General features: G+C 44.5%; 5 protein-coding genes across 5 annotated transcripts; 4 read left to right on the top strand and 1 right to left on the bottom strand.

Moving 5' to 3' along the window:
• Positions 1-639: 639 nt before the first annotated feature.
• On the top strand, positions 640-1604 carry MET14 (Adenylyl-sulfate kinase). Its single transcript, XM_058500515.1, has 3 exons — positions 640-770; positions 824-1076; positions 1146-1604. Exons 1-3 carry the CDS (start codon positions 763-765, stop codon positions 1506-1508), a joined length of 624 nt encoding a protein of 207 aa, XP_058349331.1. The 5' UTR covers positions 640-762; the 3' UTR covers positions 1509-1604.
• On the top strand, positions 1599-2424 carry ONS95_007026 (uncharacterized protein; the record flags this gene model as incomplete). The annotated part of the gene is made up of 6 exons (XM_058500516.1): positions 1599-1639; positions 1690-1748; positions 1925-2037; positions 2096-2212; positions 2262-2339; positions 2401-2424. 6 exons carry the CDS (start codon positions 1599-1601, stop codon positions 2422-2424), a joined length of 432 nt encoding a protein of 143 aa, XP_058349332.1.
• Positions 2425-8494: 6070 nt separating this feature from the next.
• Positions 8495-11141, bottom strand: ONS95_007027 (uncharacterized protein). The gene is made up of 5 exons (XM_058500517.1): positions 10619-11141; positions 10347-10573; positions 9865-10298; positions 9642-9821; positions 8495-9596 (listed from the first exon to the last, which is right to left on the bottom strand). Exons 1-5 carry the CDS (start codon positions 10752-10754, stop codon positions 8759-8761), a joined length of 1815 nt encoding a protein of 604 aa, XP_058349333.1. The 5' UTR covers positions 10755-11141; the 3' UTR covers positions 8495-8758.
• Positions 11142-17028: 5887 nt separating this feature from the next.
• Positions 17029-18035, top strand: ONS95_007028 (uncharacterized protein; the record flags this gene model as incomplete). Its single annotated transcript, XM_058500518.1, has 2 exons — positions 17029-17956; positions 18004-18035. The coding sequence occupies 2 exons, from the start codon at positions 17029-17031 to the stop codon at positions 18033-18035; spliced, it is 960 nt and encodes a 319-aa protein (XP_058349334.1).
• A 429-nt stretch (positions 18036-18464) lies between these two features.
• ONS95_007029 (uncharacterized protein) lies at positions 18465-20726 on the top strand (the record flags this gene model as incomplete). The annotated part of the gene is made up of 5 exons (XM_058500519.1): positions 18465-18529; positions 18588-18602; positions 18652-18743; positions 18796-19114; positions 19160-20726. 5 exons carry the CDS (start codon positions 18465-18467, stop codon positions 20724-20726), a joined length of 2058 nt encoding a protein of 685 aa, XP_058349335.1.
• Positions 20727-20917: the final 191 nt, after the last annotated feature.

Here is a 20917-nt window from a genome sequence, read left to right on the forward strand (position 1 = left end):
CCAGGAAAAGACAGCCTGTGGTCTAGGATGGAAGGGTTATGGCGTTTTGACTTGGGGTTTCCAAGGTTTTGGTGTGGGGTGGTGTGGGATAGAATATATATATTCAAGAGGGCGACTTGACGGAGAGCGGGGAGGGTAGAGTGAAGTTGCTAAAGTGGAGAAGTGAGATGGGAAATAGAAACCATACTTTTAATCAAACCGTAATGTGTGTGTGTGTGTGTGCTTCGATATTTTCTTCCGATCGTTTGATTTGGCTCTGACTCTGGGTTTCTCAGTGCCATGGTTTTAAGGTCGAAGAAGCTAGGTAAACTATCGAACCACAAGTGCAACTCCCTTTCCCTGCCTTTATCTCTTATTAAATTCCAATTCAATCCAGTACCCATCGTCCTATAGTACGAGATTTCTCCAGAGAATTCAGACGATCATAGTTTTGTGAATAGGCCAGAATTGCATTTACAGAAGGACATCGTTGAGGATATTTGTTTGCTACCTAAGCGAGGAGCTCTTAGAGTTGACGGCCAAGATATCTTGGCTCTACCTACCTCACCACTACAAAGTGGAGAAAATGGCGTGATTCACGTGATTTGGTGGGGTATCCTACACCGGCGAACAATTGGAAGTTTTGGTTTCAGGGAAGAACTTACATACCCAGAAACACAATACAGCCCCTACCCTTGATTGGAAATTCCGAGAAACATCGCGGTCGATAAATCAAGGTGAATCTCTTTATATCTCCGAGAATAAAAGTTGAAGCACTTCGCAATGGCAACGTAAGTACGCATCTTCACCTCACCCCTCTACCCCGCCAACACAAGATCAATAGGAATATTACCTGGCACCCATCGCTCTCACGACACGAGCGCAACGAGCTTCGAAAACAACGCGGCTTCACAATCTGGTTTACTGGTCTCTCTGCCTCTGGAAAGTCGACCGTTGCAACAGCTCTCGAACAACACCTCCTCCACCTTAACCTTGCCGCGTACCGTCTAGATGGAGATAACGTACGATTCGGGTTAAACAAAGACTTGGGGTTTTCCGAGAAGGACAGAAATGAGAACATCCGTAGGATTGCAGAGGTAGGGAAACATCTGCTCGAGAGTGCTTATATCATTTTTTTTTCTTTTACTAAAGCATTCGGAACTTAGGTCGCGAAGCTATTTGCGGATTCATCCACGATCGTTCTTACGTCTTTTATCTCCCCATATATCGCCGACCGAAAGATAGCCCGAGACCTCCACGTATCCGCATCTGCCAGCCAGGACGGAGACGACGCGATCCCGTTCATTGAAGTGTTCGTTGATATTCCTGTCGAGGTTGCGGAGAAGAGGGATCCTAAGGGGCTGTATAAGAAGGCTCGGGCTGGGGAGATTCCAAACTTCACGGGTATATCTGCGCCGTATGAGAAGCCGGAGGACCCGGAGATTCATATCAAGACAGATGAATTGTCGATTGAGGAGTGTGTTGTTAAGATTGTAGAGTACTTGAAGTCAAAGAGCTTGCTTCCATAGAACTATTGAAAACCTTAATCCTCTGCCTTTTCCTCACAGCAGTTTCTGGGTACTACTCAACGCACTTCTCAGAAACTCATAGTAATTACAATGAGCTCAAACATTTTGGTCACCGGCGCCGCTGCTTATGTGTACATTTCACTCAATCGTCCCGATACATCGAAATGCTAACGAATTGCAGTTGTGGCTCCAATGTCGCCGACTTTCTATCCAGCAATGATCCAGTGCTCAAGGAAAGTCGTATCATCGCAGCTGTCTGATCCGATGAGCAAGCCGAGTTTATATGAAAGTGGGGCATAAACGTGCTTCAACTAGATCTCACAGACGAGAAAGCCGTTGTTGAGACTTTCGTAAAACATCACAATAAGTTGCTGAAGTGTTACTAGAGACAAATTTCGTATCTGACAAAATCATAGTCAATGTTGTGATCCACACTGCCAGCTCCCTGGACCTAAATTTGGGGTTGAACCTTCTTGCTGGACTAGCTGAGCAGCAAAAGAGAAGCGGAAGTCAGGCTTACTTCATACATGTGAGTTTATTCCCATCTGATCTGTGGAATCTACATTGATGTACTAACCTCCTCCTAGCCCTCAGGACTGAGTGCATTCTGTCCAAAGACTGGATGGCCAGAAGCTGTGATGCAAGGTTCTGGTCCAATCTTTGACACCGAGAAACAATTCGCCGATTCTTTCGCTATTCGGAATGTGAGATCATCCCGTCCTCCAATAAATTCACTGACCTAACTTCTCGAAGGTCGACGTTACTATTTTTGAAACTGCCAAATCGCTGGGAATAACTAGTTTCATAGTTGTACCTTCCACAGTTTGTATTGTATGTACAGCTCTAAGAACTTCATTCCAGATGTCCTACGCAGACTAACCATTTTCGGCAGATGGAAAAGAAACAAGAAAGTTGAACCAACTCTCTGTGATGCTGCCGCTAGCAGTACAAGCCAGTATCAAGGAGAGAGAGATTTGTCTCCAAAATTCCCCGAAGATGGCGTGAGTAAAAGCCATTCATGGCTTGAAATAAGTGACTAATCGTCTTCCAGAGAACTCTCAGGCGTACACATCTTCCTACTTGACAGATCTGTACAGATTGATCGTCAATAACATCCTTCAAGGATCCGCAGAGGGGTCATTAAATTCCCGGGGTGATCACGGCTGTTATTTCGCCATCGCTGCACGAAATGACATGGGGGGAGACCTTGGGCTGTCTTGCTGTTGCGATGAACGCTCGTGGGCTTGTGACGGGCTCCGAGACACGGGTGTGGACAAATGACGCTGCAGCCGGGGAGGCGATGGGCATTCCAGCGATGTTTGTTGACATTCTGTTCAACTCCAGGTTTGTGCATATCTTAGCTCGGACATTGTTGTGGACAACGCGTTCAAACTGGGGTGGACGCCTAAGTGGGATAAAGCTCACTTCTACGATAATATTGATGATGAGGTGGCAAGTGGGTTGGAGCTTGGGAAGGCGAAGAGCAGTTTGGTCGACTCTTTGATCTTGGCTGCTTGGGCTTGAGTGGGTACTATCTGTCCAGGACAGAGCACAAGAGAGCCTCCAACTTTTCCCCCCCACTTAATGTTAATAGAAAACACAATAATAGATTCTTAAAAGCAAATCATATTTCATGCCATCAAAGACTGTAGATGGTTTGGAATGACTGGGTTTGAAATGCTCTAGTTTTGACTATCCTAATCTCACTTCAACGCGAGGACGCTTTTCTAGGTTCTCTGCAAGTCCTCGTCAACACCCACACAAATGGGCCAAACGATCCCAACGCGTAATAATAAAGTGATTGTAGGGTGACTCTCCGGCATTAATGTGGTCATCTCAATTTTCTGTTGCACATTGTGGCGGTGATCGTTTGTCGCGGTTCTGAATGCCAAAGACCGCTTCCCGCTGTGCCACCATTGAGATGTCCATCCCAACAGTCCGAACACCGTAACGAAGCACACGGGCGAACAGAAGAATCTACCCGATTCGATATATCATTTCCATTTATACACGAGCGACCTGGGGTGTAGAAATGAGAGAATATGAGTGGTCATGGAATAGGCGCCTGATGATATCGGAATAGGTTAGCACAGAACTCAAGTCGCATCCAGATTTCGGTTCCAGTTCAACGTCCGATCAAGCGAACAGAAGTAAGAAATAAGTTTTAATTATAAATTAGTATTTCGCAGAGTTTCGCATTGTCGAAACAATTTTCGATCAAGCCAGCGACGACGGGTTGCAGAGCATAACAGAGGTACACCCTTTGGGTGTCAAGAGAACTGGAAGTCAAGCTCTATTTTTCGACGTGCGAAATTTATTTCGCCTTCTTATCTGTATCTAAAGACACTCTTAAAGAGTTTTCTCATTGGTATAAGAAGATCTGAAGTTTCTGGAGATTGATGAGAAATGAGAATCAGCCAAAAATATGTTCCTGCCAAGTTTATACTAGACCATCCCGCAGTTGGTAAGTTGGAGCTCTCTATTCCATGCTTCATAAACATTAATAGTGTCTGATACACTGATAATTCTTGAGAATGAATGTTAATAAGTAGAAGAAATTATGAGACAAGGAAAGGGCGGAAAGGGGAGAGGCAAAAGTAATCCCAGGCAGGCACGAGCTCCCAGCTTTGCCGTACAGTCGCAGCATACGAAGAAGCCTATGCTTCATATGGAAGTAGAGAATACTAAATGTTTCGTTAATAATTCCAAGTAATATGAATAGTTTTCGAAGCATTGAAAAATAGGGGGGTGTAAGCTGAAGTGAGACGATCTGGCCTGAGATTTGTAACTCTTCTTGGTCTAATGTGGCGCGAAATATTCAATATAAATAGAGATTACCCCAACTAGACTGATTATTAAGACAGAGCAGATTTTTGATTGATTTCGAGGATTTTCGACGAAGTTAAGTGCAGATCTTGGAAGTAAACAAACTAAGCGAGAATTGAACCCGTTCAGGTACCCCGCAGCACCAATCTGGCGCGGGTCCGGGATTCCAGCTACAGCTCGACCAACCTGACACAATTTCTTATTCCGGCTTAATATCTCTAGCACGGCTCATTCGGTGGTTCAAGGACATTTGTCTGTTTTCATTTTCTTTTTTGGTTTCTCGGTTTTCCAGGTACAGTAAACTTACATGCTCATGTGGCGGGGCATTAGCTTTGGATAGAGTTTGCTTATAGTTCAGAAGCCGAACATTCATGAACTTTGCAGCCATCATCCGCTCAGCGGCAAGCATATCAGCCGATATCTGTCCGTGCAGAATGCACTAAGTTCCAACGACATTCCTCCTGATATCTTAACAGCGGCTTCAAAATACACGGGCTGCATGTATTCTCTCCTGATTAATAGTTCAACCCGATTTTCGGCGCCAATTATGTCACTCCGAAACATCTCAAAGGGGTTGTTGCCCAACAGCTTGGTGATGACTCGAGTGGTGGAAAGACGACGACACTGTTCCCTTTTTCTATGTGCTTCCACACTGTCTGTCAATGGTGCAGCTATATGTCGAACCGTTTCTTTCTCGACATCCACCCCACGGAACAAAAAACAGACTCTCGCTGCTTCCCCTCTAACAAAACTCGAAATAGAGCAAACTTGTGAACTCCTAAGGAATGGAGTCCAGGTCTGGGAAGTTGCAAAGCGTATTGGACGAGATAAACCGGTTGTTCGGCGCACGATTGAGGAACATGAAGACATAGCAAAACTCCTCAAGCCATTCAAGACCGGGAAGTGGAGCACAGAAGAGGTCGCCTTCCTCTTTCAACACCTTAACAAGAAGATCGTGCCTGACAAATCTAAGATCGCAAAGGAGATGGGAAGGAAGACTGGAAGTATTTACCGGGAAATAAGAAAGCTCTGGGAGAAAGGAGAACGTCAAACCTCGTGGTTACCTTCGGATTTGTCTTGTGATCTTAGTGTGGAAGAAACTGCAATTCTTGAAGCCCGGCTTGATCGGATCCTAGAAGGGCTGTTCAGCGCAGACAAGATGGACTCATGGGATCATGTTATTTCGAAAATACCTAGGGAAATATGGGCCAATCGAATCTTAGAATTAATTCCCACACCAGTGAGACACATCCTCGCCGCACCTTCACCACCTTCAGTCTCTGATCTGGAAGCTTTGGACTGGGAGGACACAACTGATTTTGGTGTATACGGTCGATTGCTGAAGCGTCGAGGCTCAAATCCATGCTACTCGTGCCGCTTTTTCTGCGTCGGCTCAGCCACGAGGTACGACTTTGGCCTTTCTGGACGAAGATCTCAGCATGAATGGGGCAGATATGGCGGCTCTCCTAGATTATCGATGGAAATCCGAGATAAACAACTAGAGAGAAAAGGTCATTTCATTACCCTGCTTTCCATGAAACCTATGTCCAATGATCCAAAGGAGATCATAGAGCTTAGGCATCTAATTACACTAGCCGAAGCGGTGTTCACGGTGTGGCTGGGCGGGCTTCCTTTTCCGCTTCGTGTCAAGCATGCGAATTTAAACTGTCCTTGGCGAGAGAATGAATTCGCGTATGATGGGTTGTGCTCACATAACCCCCTCGAGTCTGATATTACTTATCCCTTGGGGTATGGTGAGCAGAGTTCGATCCCCTCCTAGTCCTTAAATTAGTTTGATGCAGTTCATTGTTTTGTATCTGGTGAGATCGTCTGCCAGCTACTATGAAAATGTGATGGTATATTTACGAAGTCACTGCATTCAACTTGATTGGTCCTTAAGCACTCGGTTTTCTTTTTTTCTTTTCTGTTTATGTTTAGCCTATTTCATAACGTTCAAGATGCATGCCAAAATATCAACAATTCAATCTTCTTCATCGTACCAAAACCGACTTAAACATGGAGAAACATTTTTGGTCAAAGATGTCAATAACTAGATTAAGGGGTTGCCGTAACTGCCAGAAACACGCTTTTACAGGGCACAGCGTTGAAGGGGGCGCTCAGGCGCTTACGAACTAAGATCGTAGTGGCAACTGACAGTTACGGTAAAGGGATGATCGCAAATTCCGAGCTGCTTATCACTCAAGATAAATTCCCATCAAACAGTTACCAGAACACCAAGTCGTTCTCATTGCATCGAAATTGCTAAAGACGAGAAGACACATGTATCTCTTGAAAAAGAACATAATAGGATTTTATCCATAGATCTCGCACTTTCGAAATTGTTTCCCATCTGCCATAAGATCGTGCCAGAGCCCAGAACGAGATTAACTTCCTCGAAATCACCATCACAAATATGATATTTCCCGAAAAGCATTATAAATGCTCTCAGAATCAGAGCACAAGCTTTCGCATCAATTGCGGCTACTTTCCATTGTCGAAAGACTGTAGCTGATTACTTGAGGGAATACATGGTTAGAAGTCCGGACTTCAAAATAAAAGCCCAGCACTAGAACACTACTCGTTGAGGTAAGCTATTATCTAGGCCTTCAAGAAAAAAGTTTCGCATGTTTTCGGGCTATTTCGGGCGATTTCGCATTGTCGAAAGGGCTTGGTTGGCTGGGAAGGTTGTCCTTCAGGAATTTGAATCTGCCACTAGAAACTGTAGAACAGAAACGTTCCGGGAACTTCTCCTTCTTAAACCTGGTTAAGGAGACATGTCTTCAAACTGAGAAATCTCACTTTCGTTTATTTTGCGGTAAGATGGCAGCAGCGAAATGATCTGGTCAGCGAGGAAGTAGTGTTTGAGTGAGTTCGCCCGCCAAATCATTCTGCAGACGGAAAGAATCGAAACTAATTTTGATATCTCAAGGGAATAATCCCAGATCATGAGGTTCAAGCAACATAATTTCGTAGAGTTTGCGGCGAGATGGCAGCATCGGGAGGACTTCGCAGAGCAAAGCGGAGGTCTTCCAACTAAGTCTTTTGACTCGATCATCCTAGAGTCGAATTTCATCGGAACCTTGTTCTATTATCCCAAATACCTGTCTTATGTCTCTAGACTGAGACCTCTAGATTCCGCAGATTTCGAGTTTACTTTGCAGCGTCGAAAAGCTCCAGTCAATGGATCGATGAGGAGGGGTTACTAAGTGATGAAGCAACCAAAGCGTTTTGGAGCCGAAATGCATCGGAACTCTTTTATACTACCCAGACCATCTGTCCTATATCCCTAGAATTGGATCTCTGAATTTCGCAGATTTCGATTTTCCTCTGCAGCGTCGAAAATCTCCAGTCGATAAGTGGATATTGTAGGAGTGAGAATCGGTAGAGCAGCGAAAGCATCTCGGGGCCGAAATACATCGGAACTTTTTGATACTACCCAGAACATATATTCTATATCTCTATAGTTAGATGTCTGAATTTCGCACATTTCGAATTTCTTCCGCAGCGTCGAAACTCTCAAGTCAATAGATCCTTACGGAAGGGATGCAGTGCTAAACGGCGAAGCGATCGAAGCACCTCGGAAACGAAATACATCGGAATTTCATTTAGATTGCGCGAAATATTACTTCCAGCTTATACAAATCATCTTGTTTAATTTCGCACGAATTGCGGCGTTGTAGCGTTGTCGAAAAGTTCGGGTTGAGTCAGGTGAGATTTTGCTGCTTTCCTGGAGGATATCATGACGATGCTAGCGAAACAAGTCGAAACTCCTTTCGATTATTATGACTGATATTGGCTTCCTGGAGACTCTGTAATTAAATTTCGCAAGATTTGGGGCCGGTCTTGAGAGTTCAAGAGTTCAAGAGTTTGGAAAGTGGAGGAGGCGTGGCGAGGATACATGCAGGAGGGATTTGATAGCAACGCGCTTGAAGGGCCTTGCAGCTGTGCACAAGTACGCGCCAGAGTATAGGGGAATAATCACTTACTTGATCTAGAATTGAAAATTGTTGAGAGTCGCATTCTCGCAGGGCTGGCTGAGAAAGTGTAACTGGTTCGGACTCAGGACCTTCAATGATAATGTGAGCGAAAAACATCGGAAAACATCGCAATTAAATGAAAGATTATCCAAGCGACAGCCAAAAGTGAATGGAGTCAAATATCGGCATTTCGCCATATTCCGAATGTTCGAAATGTCAAACATTGTTATTGAGTTGACATTGCTGTTTTTAAGCGAGGTGAGGACTTTACATCCATAAGCAAGAATGAATCCCCTAGAGCTTTACTTTTACTGATGGAGACAAGATTGGAAGACGGATTCTCCCACTATATGGATACGGGAGTGGTGTACGGCTATCCGGCACCGAAAACCCAGATCCTGACTCCGATATCTTATGAAGAAGTTCATTGAATTCATTGTTTGCCCATCACAAATCCAAAATCGACTTCAAAACACGCAATAACTTCTCCTCAGGATCCTCAATCATTCCCATCGACCGCCAAGCCACAAACCGATCCGGCCTTACAAGAACACATCCATCTTCAGCAACTTCCCTCCTCCTCGCCCAATCAAAATACACATCCTCATAATCCTGTCCCCATCCAATCGAATAGGCATTGATTTCCACCCCCAGCTTCCCTGCAACTTTCGCAGCACTCTCTTTCCATGCAGAGCCACCTATGTCAGTGAGCAGACAGAATGCACTATGGCCAGCGAGATCGATAGTCGATAATTTCTTGCCAGGCATCTTAGTGTTGAGCCAAGCATGCGGGAGTCGACTGCCAGGGTAAGTGGTGACTTGGTGATCAAGGACAGGATCGTCTGGCAGAGGAGGACGAGGTCCTTCGTCTGCTAGGTAGATCGCTGGAGAGGTGTAGCGCTGATTCATCTCTACGCCTACGCCGTGAAACTCATGAGCGGTATGAGCCACTGCCTTCTGGAGGCGCTGCCGTCGAGCGATGCCCTCGGGTGTAGCTTCGGACAGTTCGGCAAAGTGCTTTTGTCGGGTTGATAAGGAGGGATCGAGCATTCCTAGAGCTTCCCAAACGGGGATGTGGTCGCGGAGGCCATCGTTGGCGCGGGTCACGATTGTTGCGCCGACGGGTTGGCGTTCGAGACTGAATGAGTTGAGGAGGCCTGGTCCGGATTTGCTTTTCATGACATATGCGATTTTCCAGGCGAGATTGTAGGCGTCTTGGATACAGGTATTTGAGCCGAGACCGTTGATGGGAGGATGTCTGTGGACAGCATCGCCGAGACAGAAGCTGGGATTATTAGTTGACGTTTAGAGACAAGGATCTCAACCCTACATGTTGCCGTCTGAGTAATATTCAGCTACAATTTCATTGATGAACCATTTTGAAATTCCGAGGATTTCAACGGGGATCAAGTCATCTCCTACGATTGACTTGACACATTTCAAGTAATCCTCGTGAGAAGGATTGAAGTCAATACCAGCTTCAGGATGAGGAAACAGGATAAACATCCATCTAAAACGTCAGCAGGTTTCAAAGTGTCCGTTTACTGACTTACTCCTTCCAAGGCTTCACCATACGAGCAATACAGCTCCAATTATAAGCCGGACTCTCTTCATCTGGTCTCATAACCCAATGCAAGTTCCCCATCCTATTCTCAACCACATGCGATAGATCCACTTTCACAAGGACATTTATCGCTAAACCCTGACCTGGCTTCTTAATCGAAGGTATTTTCAATTGCCGAAGAACCTGGCTCCTAGCTCCATCACATCCAAACAGGTATTTTGACCTGATCCGGTACACCGCTTTCGTGAGGTTGTCTTGCAATGTACTGAGAATGGTTCCGTTCGATTCACGCTCAAATGAGAGGAATGTGGTATCGAATCGACAGGAGAAGCCATTGTGAGTTGCATGGCCAACAAGAATAGGTTCAAGAAGCGTCTGAGGGATATCGGTGTGATTACACGGACTTGCAGCATCGTATAATCCCTGGAGAAAGTCAGAATGTCTCGCTTGGAAAAATGCCGGGCTACTCACTGCCCGCGCGGGGTCATTCCCCCACGAGTATATCCTCGCAAACTCCTCACCGGCCATACTTCGACACCATCGTGTATGTTGCATGGAATCGCCATGTACGGCGACTTTCAGACATTCGTCTTCGAGTCCGATATCTCGCAGACATTCCATTGCTGCCATATTTGTGATGTGTGCTCGTGGTGTGTCGGCCGTGCTGGGGGTAGACGCTACCATGATTCCTTTCAGTCCTATGCAAATTAGAGATGTTTCCCAAGCTCGAGAGCTCTATTTACCATGTTGGGCCAGGAAGCAAGCCAGTCCTGCTCCAGCTGGACCAGCTCCAACGATCAGTAGATCAGTTTCGACAATTTCTGTCGACTGCTTCGTGGGTACAGGACCTTCAGTAGTGTTTCTGTCGACCGTCGCCATGATTACGTTTGGTTTTCCTCAAGATCAGAGACCCAAAGACTCCGAACAAGAAGATATATTGACATTTCGAAGACATCTTGAACGATTATGTCAGGTTTACTTCAGCCTTGGTCATGCTAAAATGCTAGACCAGCAAGGTACAGGACCTGACAGCTAGTATCCTAGGCTAGCGCATTCATGAATAGCGTAGGCAGCGTTGCAGAATACACTTGCAAACGAGATTTCCAAAACAACGGCTTCAGAGAAAGTCCCTACATTTCCTAAGAAGCTTTGCGCGTATAAGAAGGTTACTTTGTGCCCTTTGGATAAGTAGTTCGTTGTTTCTTGTATTATAAATGCTCTGAAAAAGGGACGAAGGCGAAATCTCGCTACACCCCGATAGCAGGTTACCTAGAGTTTCTGGGCAAAGTATATTTCTGTCTGTTAGAAATATGGGGATTATAGGCGTAGACTCAGTACTATAGGCCGTACTACTGAGTACGCTACCCCTTTATATAGGAGATTCTCTCTCTCTGTAGTAGCTCCTTATACAACTGCAATTATGACATAGTAGCAATTCCAATCGATCGAAAAAGACCTCAAAACTTTATTTTTTATCAAGATCTCTACTTTATCAACTCTTAGTGTATCTGCTACTACGCCACGATATTATCCCAATTAAAAGCACTAATTCCCCACGTCGCCGGAGCCTTAAAAGGTAAAACTCTACTAGAGTTCGATAACTTCTTTGAATAAGAGCTTAAGACTGAATAAGAGCTAGCTAGGGCTAGTGTTCTTCATCATGTTCTTACTGAAGTTAGTGTGCCGAATAATATTAATCAGTAGAATACTCACGCTAAGGAAAAGAAGGAAGCTTTTAAAATAGTCGTTAACTCAATCTCTAAGCTTCTCTTTCCTAAGTATAGAGATATTATTAAACTGAACGACGCCAAGCCTCTCTAGGAAGCTATTCACGCAGACGAAGGTAAAGTAGTTCAAGGGAGTCTTGCCTTTACTAATATAAGAGACGATTTCTTTAAGATGAAGTTTATCCCGGGGGAGGAAATATCCCGGGGGAGGAAATACTTCAGAACTACGTTATGAGGCTCTTACTCTTTAAAGTAAAGCTCAGCGGCGATAGTAAACCTCTTACTAATAAGGATATACGTCTTAAGCTATTGCAGTTGTTACTAGCGTCCGGAGCTTAGATTACTATAGCGCTTACCCTAGAATCGTAAGACCTAGATCTTAGAGATACTATATGAAAGCTCAACGAATATTAAATTCAATAGAGAGAACAGCTTCGACCTGTAGCTACTAGCAACGCCGCGAACTACGCGAATAGAGGCTATAATAGAGGGAGAGGTAGTAGAGATAGTAGAGGCTAGAGAGGTAGAGGCCACTCACGTGGGAGAGGTAATATACGTGAGAACAGGAGAGGATAGGAAAGACGGAATAATAACAGTAAGGGTGGTAGCTAATAGAGATATAGAGGGCGCGTGGAAAAGAGAGGAAATCGCCTTAAATTGGGCCGAAATTAGTATGCCTAGTGTAAAGGCTACGGCTACTGGTATATAGACTACACGGAAGCTGAGAATGCCTACGCGAGAGATAGCGCTAATAAAATAGAGGAAATTGAAGACGATGATACTTATCCTGTGTTCCCTTCGGAAGAGATTTACTACGCTGAAGATATAGAATATGCTTTATTAATAATCTCTATTATAGAATCTATCTGGAAAATCGACTCTAGTGTTACTCGCTACTTTAGTGGAGTTCTAGCTGAGTTCAAGTAACTTAAGCGCTAGCGTAACGCTAAATACGTTAAAACAGCGACTAATTCATACTTAACAGCTGAAGGTTATAGAGATATTACTGTTAATAGGTTAACCCTTAAAGACGTGTAGTACGTACCTGACTTCGGAGCTATAAAGCTAGTATTAATATATTAATTCTCAGATAAAGGAATTAATACGGAACTGACTAAGACATCAGTAAATAGATACCGGAATAGTGAACTAGCCTTTATAGGCACAAGAAACGGAGGTTTATACATTCTGGATACGAATCCTCGATATCAAGTTACGTATAACGTAATTCCGTTAGACTTAAAGCTACTGAAGGAACAAATAGAGAGTCAGCCTAGTACAGAGGAAATAAAGGCAGATCTACTCCATAGGCGTTTAGGCTATATAAATTACGCCTATTTAAAGAAACTAGTTACTTATAGCGGTTACAGAATAAGACCGATTTCTATTCCGGAGCTAAAGGGAGAGAGGTGTTACGAGGCTTACCTTATAGGCCGTATAAAAGAGCACTTCAATAAGAAGTCAGATAGTAGAACTAACGTACCTATTCGTCGACTACACGCTGATATCTCTAGTATCTTACTACGCTTAATTCGCGGCTATAAATACTTCCTTTTAGTAGTAGATAATACTATAAGGACGTGTTAGGTAGATCTTTTAGTTAATAAGTCTGCGTTAACTATTTAACTAGTTATTCGGAAATTAAAGCTATAGCTTGAAACTTAAGGGTAAAGTAAATTCCGCATAATTATCTACTAGAGGACTGATAATAGTAAGGGAGAGTTCGGTCCTAAGTTTATTAACTAGCTGTAAGAGAGTGGAATCGTTCCTGAACCTCTCCTTCATATAAATACTCTCTAAATAGAGTCGTAGAGCGATAGATATATGAACTAGCTAAGATTACACGCTTAATCCTCTATGACACGAAGATGCCCGAGAATATATAGTACTACGCTATTAAGTGGGCGGTAAAGCTAAAGAACAGACGCCCAACTACTGCTTTGCTATATAAAACAGCCACTAGACTCACTCTAATCGAAGCGTACAGAGGACGGCCTGCAAACCTCTCTAAAATAAGAGTATTTAGCTCTATAGCGTACCCTTTGTATCTACTAGGGCTATATCAGGGCAAAATGAAGCAAAGGACGATTCCGGGGTGTTTCGTATTAGTAGGTATAGCTAATACCTTAACCTATAGGCTCCTAAACGTAGAAACCTTCAAGGAACTAGAAATAGCCGACTGCGGCTTTAACAAGTATATAATATACTTTATACACACTAGTAGTAAGGAAACTACACTAAAAGGCAGTGACAAGGCAGTAGAAAGACCTCTGCTATCGGCTACCAGTCTAGCACTTGCTAAGAGGCTAGCTAGGGGTACTGAAGGCTTAGAAAGACCTTTAAGAGAGAGGCTAGCTATAGAAGCTGAAAGACCTCTAGGAGAGAGGCTAGCTATAGAAGCTAAAAATCCTTCAAGGGGAAGGTTAGCTGTAGAAAACACAGTAGGAGATACTAAGAGAGCGTCTGATTAACGCCTCCCTGAATAGACTTAACTAGTAAACGCGTCTAACAATACTCTACTGTTAAGATATAGTAGGAAACAGCGTAGAAAACAACACTTCGAGTAAGCTGCTCAGGTGATAACTACGAAGCCATACTCTTAGTAAATCCTTAACAAGGCACTAACCTGTTAAATAGCGCTAATTACGCTAGAGGGTGAACTTATACGACCTCTTGAGGTTATAACTATCGCAGAGGCTCTAAGGGAGAATCTAGTAGAATAGAAGGCCGCTATTCTCAAGGAATTATAGGCTATATAAAGCGCTAGAACCTATAGAGTATGCTTTAGTAAGCCTCCCTCCGGCTCGAAACTAATATCTTTAAGACTAGTTCTACGCAATAAAATCAACTCCGATAGCTCTATAGTACGGCGAAAGGCTAGGCTTATAGTGAGAGGCTTTGAGTAAAAACACGGCCTTAACTACTTCGATACCTTCGCGAGCGTTATACGCTATTCTACCTTACGAGCACTACTCGCTGTTACGGCTAAAAGAGACCTGGAGATCGAGCATATCAATATCGACACTACCTTCTTGAACGTGTACCTGAAAGAAGATATATATATGACGATTCCGAACGACGAGACGCTAGAGATATGGAATAAGCTTTACCTAGAGCTGAATAGAAGGAAAGACGTATATCTGAAGCTCCTACGCTCTCTCTACGGCCTGAAATAAGTACCTAGGGAATAGTAGCTCTTTATTAAAGATAAGATAGAAAAGCTAGGTCTAGAAGCGTTAGAGGCTGACCCTAATCTCTTTATCTTTAAGAATAGAGCGTATGTATTAGTCTTCGTCGATGATATACTGATTATAGGTAACCCTGCCGACTGCGAATATCTTAAGAAACAGCTCTTAAAGACCTGGAAAGGTAAAGACCTCGGAGCTATTGATACGTTTATAGGCCTATAAGTTGAGAGGGATAGGAAGAATAAGACTCTGCGGATTCATCAAACAGCCTACATATAAAAGCTACTAGAAAGGTTTGGAATAGCCGCAGCTGGAGGCAATGCCTTACCTGTAGCTGCTGGAACGGTACTAAGGGAGTCAGCTAAAGATGAAGGTGTTGTACTAGCCTCCCCTGAAGAGATCTCACTGTTTCAGCAGATTATCGGCTCTCTAATATACCTCTCGAACCTCATACGACCTGATATTGCCTATATAACAGGCCAGCTGGCGCGGTATATATTAAATCCCCTTAAATCTCACCTCTAAGACACGAAACCTCTCCTCTGATATCTATAATATATAGAAGGTAACGGAATAATGTTTAGAATCGGAATAGAATATAGGGGAAAGCTAGATAATGATATATTCGATATTTGGACTAACGCTACATAAGGGACGGAATATAATAGGAAATTGTTCCAAGGATAGATAGTAAGGTTCTATAGGGGTCTAATCTCTTAGGCTACTAATAGGTAAAGGTCTATAGCTCTCTCCAGCTTAGATTCTAAGATAATAGCTACTAGTGATAGCTCTAGAGAAGTAGCTTAGTTACTTAAGCTATAGAAAGACCTTGATATAAAGCTATCCCGAATTCCTACGCTATATCTTAATAACGCTAGAGCTGAATCTCTTTTAAAAGAACGGAAATTCTATCTAAAGGTAAAGTATATTAATACCCGCTAGTTCTATATTCGAGATAATATAGTTTTATATAATAAGTTAGTAGTAAAACATGTTCTAAGTAATAATAATATAGTAGATACTCTTATGAAAGCTTTACCTTTAGAATTGTTTAAACGATATAAGATGTATATAGGGTTACCTAGTAATAACTGATTCTCTGATAATAACTCTAAGATTAATAATAGTTAGCTAATTAACAGTAGACCTGTATAAATCAAGGCTATTTCTAGTAGTGGAACCTATAAAAAAATAGAATATTCTTCGCGGAAAATCAGTCCTTTAATAAATATCTTCCTTAATAATAATATATAACTACGAATTAAGTAAAACATAATATATAACCACTATACCTAATAGTTAAGACGAATCTTGTTCCGCGGTTAAAGGAAGAAGGAAAGGAAATAGAACTAGAAGAGGACGACCTTTATATACCCTAGAGGCTAGAGAGAAGGCTAGTAAGGAATATCTTAGTAGCTATAAAAGGAAGGTGCGAGATAGCTATAAAGAAGGGTGAATAAGAGTAGTAGGAGCAGGAGATTATCAATAAGGGAGCGATTTAGGTGCACTCTTATACTGTTTTATATACCTTAATACTGCAAAGTTGCTAAACTCCTAGGAAAACAGGAGACATAGGCACTATATATATACTAGTATATTACAGGAGTTAATGAGGCATAATCGAGGCTCCTTATATAATACAAGTTATCAGTAATGCTTCGGCGATACTCTGGCGTCGCTTCGGGAATATTCAGCGCTATACTGCTTTAGAAGGCTCTATTTACTACAGATATAGAGAATAGGGGGGCTGTTAGAAATATAGGGATTGTAGGCGTAGACTCAGTACTGTAGGCCGTACTACTGAGTACGCTACCCCTTTATATAGGAGATTCTCTCTCTCTGTAGTAGCTCCTTATGCAACTGCAATTATGACACTGTCACTCCTCTCCTCCTCCCCCGCATTTCGGGCCTTTCATCTGTCCGTAACTCGCTCGCGGGGCATCTCTTTCCCCCCTGGAGTTCACCCGCATCATTGTGCAGCAGGAGATCCGGCATTCCCCCTCTTCTCCGCGATACCCGCTTCCAACCCCACATGCCCGTCCCACATACATCTCCAATTGTCGTCTTACAAGACCGTCATTCAATGCATTAGGCAAACTGTCGGAAAGGCGGAGAGATCTAATGACGGCAAATAAGAGCTGAGTATATATCGCTGGCTGATGATCCTTCTTTTCTCAATTACGAACAACTGATCAAGCGTCATCACACTCTCAAACACTTACAACAATCATCAACACCATGTCTCCATCAGCTTCAAAACAAAAGATCAACCTTGTTCGGATCGCTCATGTCTACTACACTCATAAGAATCTTGAAGCAGCCAATCAATTCCTCCTCGACTTTGGTTTAAGTCCCTGCCAAAAGACGGAAAACAAGATATACTACCGCGGCTATGGAACCGAACCATTCGTAGTATGCGCATCCAAAGGAACGGAAGACAAGTTTGGAGGAGCCGCTTTCGTAGTTGAATCAATGGAAGACCTCGAATTGGCAACTTCTCTTCCAGGCGCGACACCAATCCACGATTCAGATGCTCCAGGAGGCGGGAAGAGAGTCACGTTCTACGAGCCCGTGGACAACTGTCCATGGCACCTAGTGTACGGCCAGACCCCCGTGGAGATCACAGAGACCTTCCCAGAGCTTGCCTACAATTTCCCCACAAACAAGAACCGCCCCGTGAACCAGTACCAGAGATTCAAGAAGGGGCCTGCACCAGTTCACAAGCTGGGACACTTTGGGCTGTGCGTTACGAACTACAAGAAAGCATACGAGTTCTACACCACGAACTTCAATCTCAAGCCCACGGAACTGATCTACGCACCAGATACGAAAGAGGACATCACGACGTTCTTACATCTGGACCGTGGTTCCGAGTGGGTTGACCACCACACATTCTTCTTCTTCGAGGGCCCCGAATTCCACGTGCATCACTCCAGTTTCGAGATCTTTGATTTCGATATCCAGATGCTGGGGCACAACTGGTTGGTTGAGAAGAATTACGAAAATTGCTGGGGAGTGGGTAGACATGTGATGGGGAGTCAGATCTTTGACTATTGGTTTGATCCGAGTCGTTTTGTTATGGAGCATTATGTTGATGGGGATTTGGTCAATGATATGACGCCGATCAATAGGACCCAGGCTGGGCCGGGTAATTTGCATGTTTGGGGTGAGTTGATTGGTTTCTGAGCTTTGAGTTATGCTGACTTCTTTCAGGCCCGGAGGTCCCAGCTACTTTCTTGACGTGACTTGGGATGTGTGATGGATAATGAAAATGATTGAGTTGGTGGGAGTTCTTTGACTGTTGTGCTTTGTTTTGGTATTTGATCACTTGATTTGGGAACTCAAGAATGATACGCGGATATTGCTGTTACCCGAATCCCGAAGCAGGGAAATTCTCTTGACTGATGGTATTTTCTGATTTGAGAAATATTTTCTTCTGTTCACGAACCTGCAAAGACTCCAATAAGAACTGGCTTGCTGTGAAAGTTTGACTGCAGGAACAAATCGCGGGGTACAGTATAATAAGCATGGGCCGGAACATCTTCCTTGGCCAGCCACCATCATTGGACCGTTTCGCGGTCTTACACGCGGCCGAACGCACCGTTTCTCAGCTATATCAACGGACCTCCCAGTAATTCGACCGCTCTTTCTTGTTTACTTCGCTCGGCAGAAAAATGGATGTACCTACCACTCCACCCACACTTCCACGGCCAACCCTCTCATGTGAGAGATGTAAAAGGTCAGCTCTTAAATTCCGTCCGTAGGTAGTAATCACGCTAACCATAATCATTGGACAGGCGGAAAATTAAATGGTCTGTAAATCGGCATTGTGTCAGGGAAATAGTTGCTAAACCATTCAAGTGATCGCTCCCTGCCCAAATGCTGGACTTGTGTGAAGACCTCACGAGAGTGCTCGTATCCACTTGTTTCGAACAAGCCGGGACCAAAGCCAGGTTAAAATCCCGCACAACTTGTAAAACATTACTCGAGTTCTGATTTGCCTAGGCGTCCTTCAACGTCGAAGAGCTAGGACGGACAATTCAAGTGAGGGTGGAGCGAGCTCCTATCAGAACAACAACCATGCTCCTGGATCTGTATCGATAGAGCCTACTACGCCGGCGTCTCTTCCCTCCACAGAACCGAGAATCGAAAGGTCGCCGTCAAGAGGTCTTGCATTGTCTCAATTGCTGCAACTTTCTCATGAACCCTTTCCTCAGAACACGACTAGTGCCAGTGGACAGGGAGACCGAAGTCAGAACTATCACCTTGTCATTGAGAACATTTGCAATGCTTTTGAAATCTCAAGTGAGGCGTATAAATTGCTGTAAGCAATTATGTTCCAATCCGAAGACATGGCTGATGACAGAAGAATGGACGCCTATTTCCAGAACATGACTTCTTTCTCGCTTTTCCACAAACCCTCATTCGATGCCAAACTCTCTGCTATATCCTCATCAACCCAACTCCAGGCACTCGTCGCATCAATGTTCAGCTTCTCGTCACGCTTTATCAAAGCATCAACTTTAAAGATCCCCACTCCTCGTCATTTCTACGATCTCGCCTCCAAAGTTACAGAGACCGCTATCCAAGACTGTGCCGACGAAGTCTTCCCGCTCCATCTCCTCCAAACCCTCCTACACATCACTTTCCAACAACTCACCGAAGGTGTCCGAGGTCGCGCATGGCGTTCACTCGGAACGTGCGTCCGCACTGCCTATGAGCTCCAACTCCACCTCATCGACAAACTTCAAAACAACCGAACCAGCAGTAATGCGGCACTCGACGAAGAGAAACGACGTGCGTGGTGGGTGATTTGGGAATTCGATGTCTTTGCAAGCACGATTCGCCGACTTCCTACTGCGATCGATTGGAAAGAAAACGAAACCTGGCTTCCTGTGGATGATGAAGCTTGGTTTGCGAACGAATCCGTCAGCAGCTGTAGACTTGAGCCTGATCCAGCTCTGGCGTGGAAGTGCCTACAAAAGAGCGGCAACACGAGTGCAAAAGCTTGGTTCATCGTCGCGAATGCCCTCGTGCGATGTGCGCATCTTCTCTCGTACCCACAAACATACTCGGCCGCCTCAGCAGTTGAAGCCGGTGAAGTTCCCCGAGGACTCGACATCCTCGCCAACTCTCTCTACTGCCTCACGACCGCCCTGCCACCCGACCTGATCTACAAAGGAGAATTCCTCAGCTTTTCATGCAGCTCTCTTCAGACGGATACCGCCAAGCACTGTGTACACATCATGACCCAACTCTCCCGCTTCATGTTGAACCACTACCAAGTTTTCGACAGTACATCCCGCCACCTCGGCGAGAAGGCCTCCTCATCCACCAACACCACTGACTCATCAACCCTCACACCCCTCGACCAAACTGCGTGGAACCACTACCTCACTGCCGCAGCCTCCATTGTTACTCTCCTCAGGAATTGCCCACTCTCCCACGTCCAGTACGCCAACCCTTTCCTCGCAAGCACCATCTGGCTCGCCGCCGCAGCACAGGTCGTATCCAAGAGCTTTGGCGACAAGCTGGTGGATCCACGGGTGGCAGACTCCAATCTCGATGTCCTGCAGATGAATCTGAATGCTTTCGTGGAGTTCTGGGGAGTTTCGGATGCATTGAGGGTTAAACTCCGGACGTTGGAGAATAAGCTGAAGGTGTTTGCTGAGAGTAGGGGGGCTGAGAGTGAGCCTGGCGGTCCTTCTCAATTACTGTCTGCAGCTCGGGCGGATGATATGGTTGTACAAGGTTCTCAGAGCCAGATGGTGAGTATGCAAAGTACGGGCTGGATCGGTGGGAATGAGGGATACGTCAACAATATGTGGGCGGAACCACGATTTGACATCCTGAATCCATCGATGATGCCTGATATGAATCTGAACCTGTGGGGATGGGGAATGGATGAGCTAATGAATTATGGTGGTATCGAATGAATCATCTTGCTTGCCGAATTACCTCATGCATCTCGAACCCGTTCTATGATTTCATTCAAACACTGCACAACCAAATTTCTCAGTTGCGGTCAAAATATTCAAAAAGCGGGCGAACTGTCTCAAGCGGACGAATTCGATGTGGGGTAATCCAGGATACCCCGCAATCCCCTCCCTCAACTCATCACTTACCC

Source organism: Cadophora gregata (assembly GCF_030347475.1).
Source record: "Cadophora gregata isolate MNR1 chromosome Unknown scaffold_19, whole genome shotgun sequence".
Lineage (NCBI taxonomy): Eukaryota > Fungi > Ascomycota > Leotiomycetes > Helotiales > Ploettnerulaceae > Cadophora > Cadophora gregata.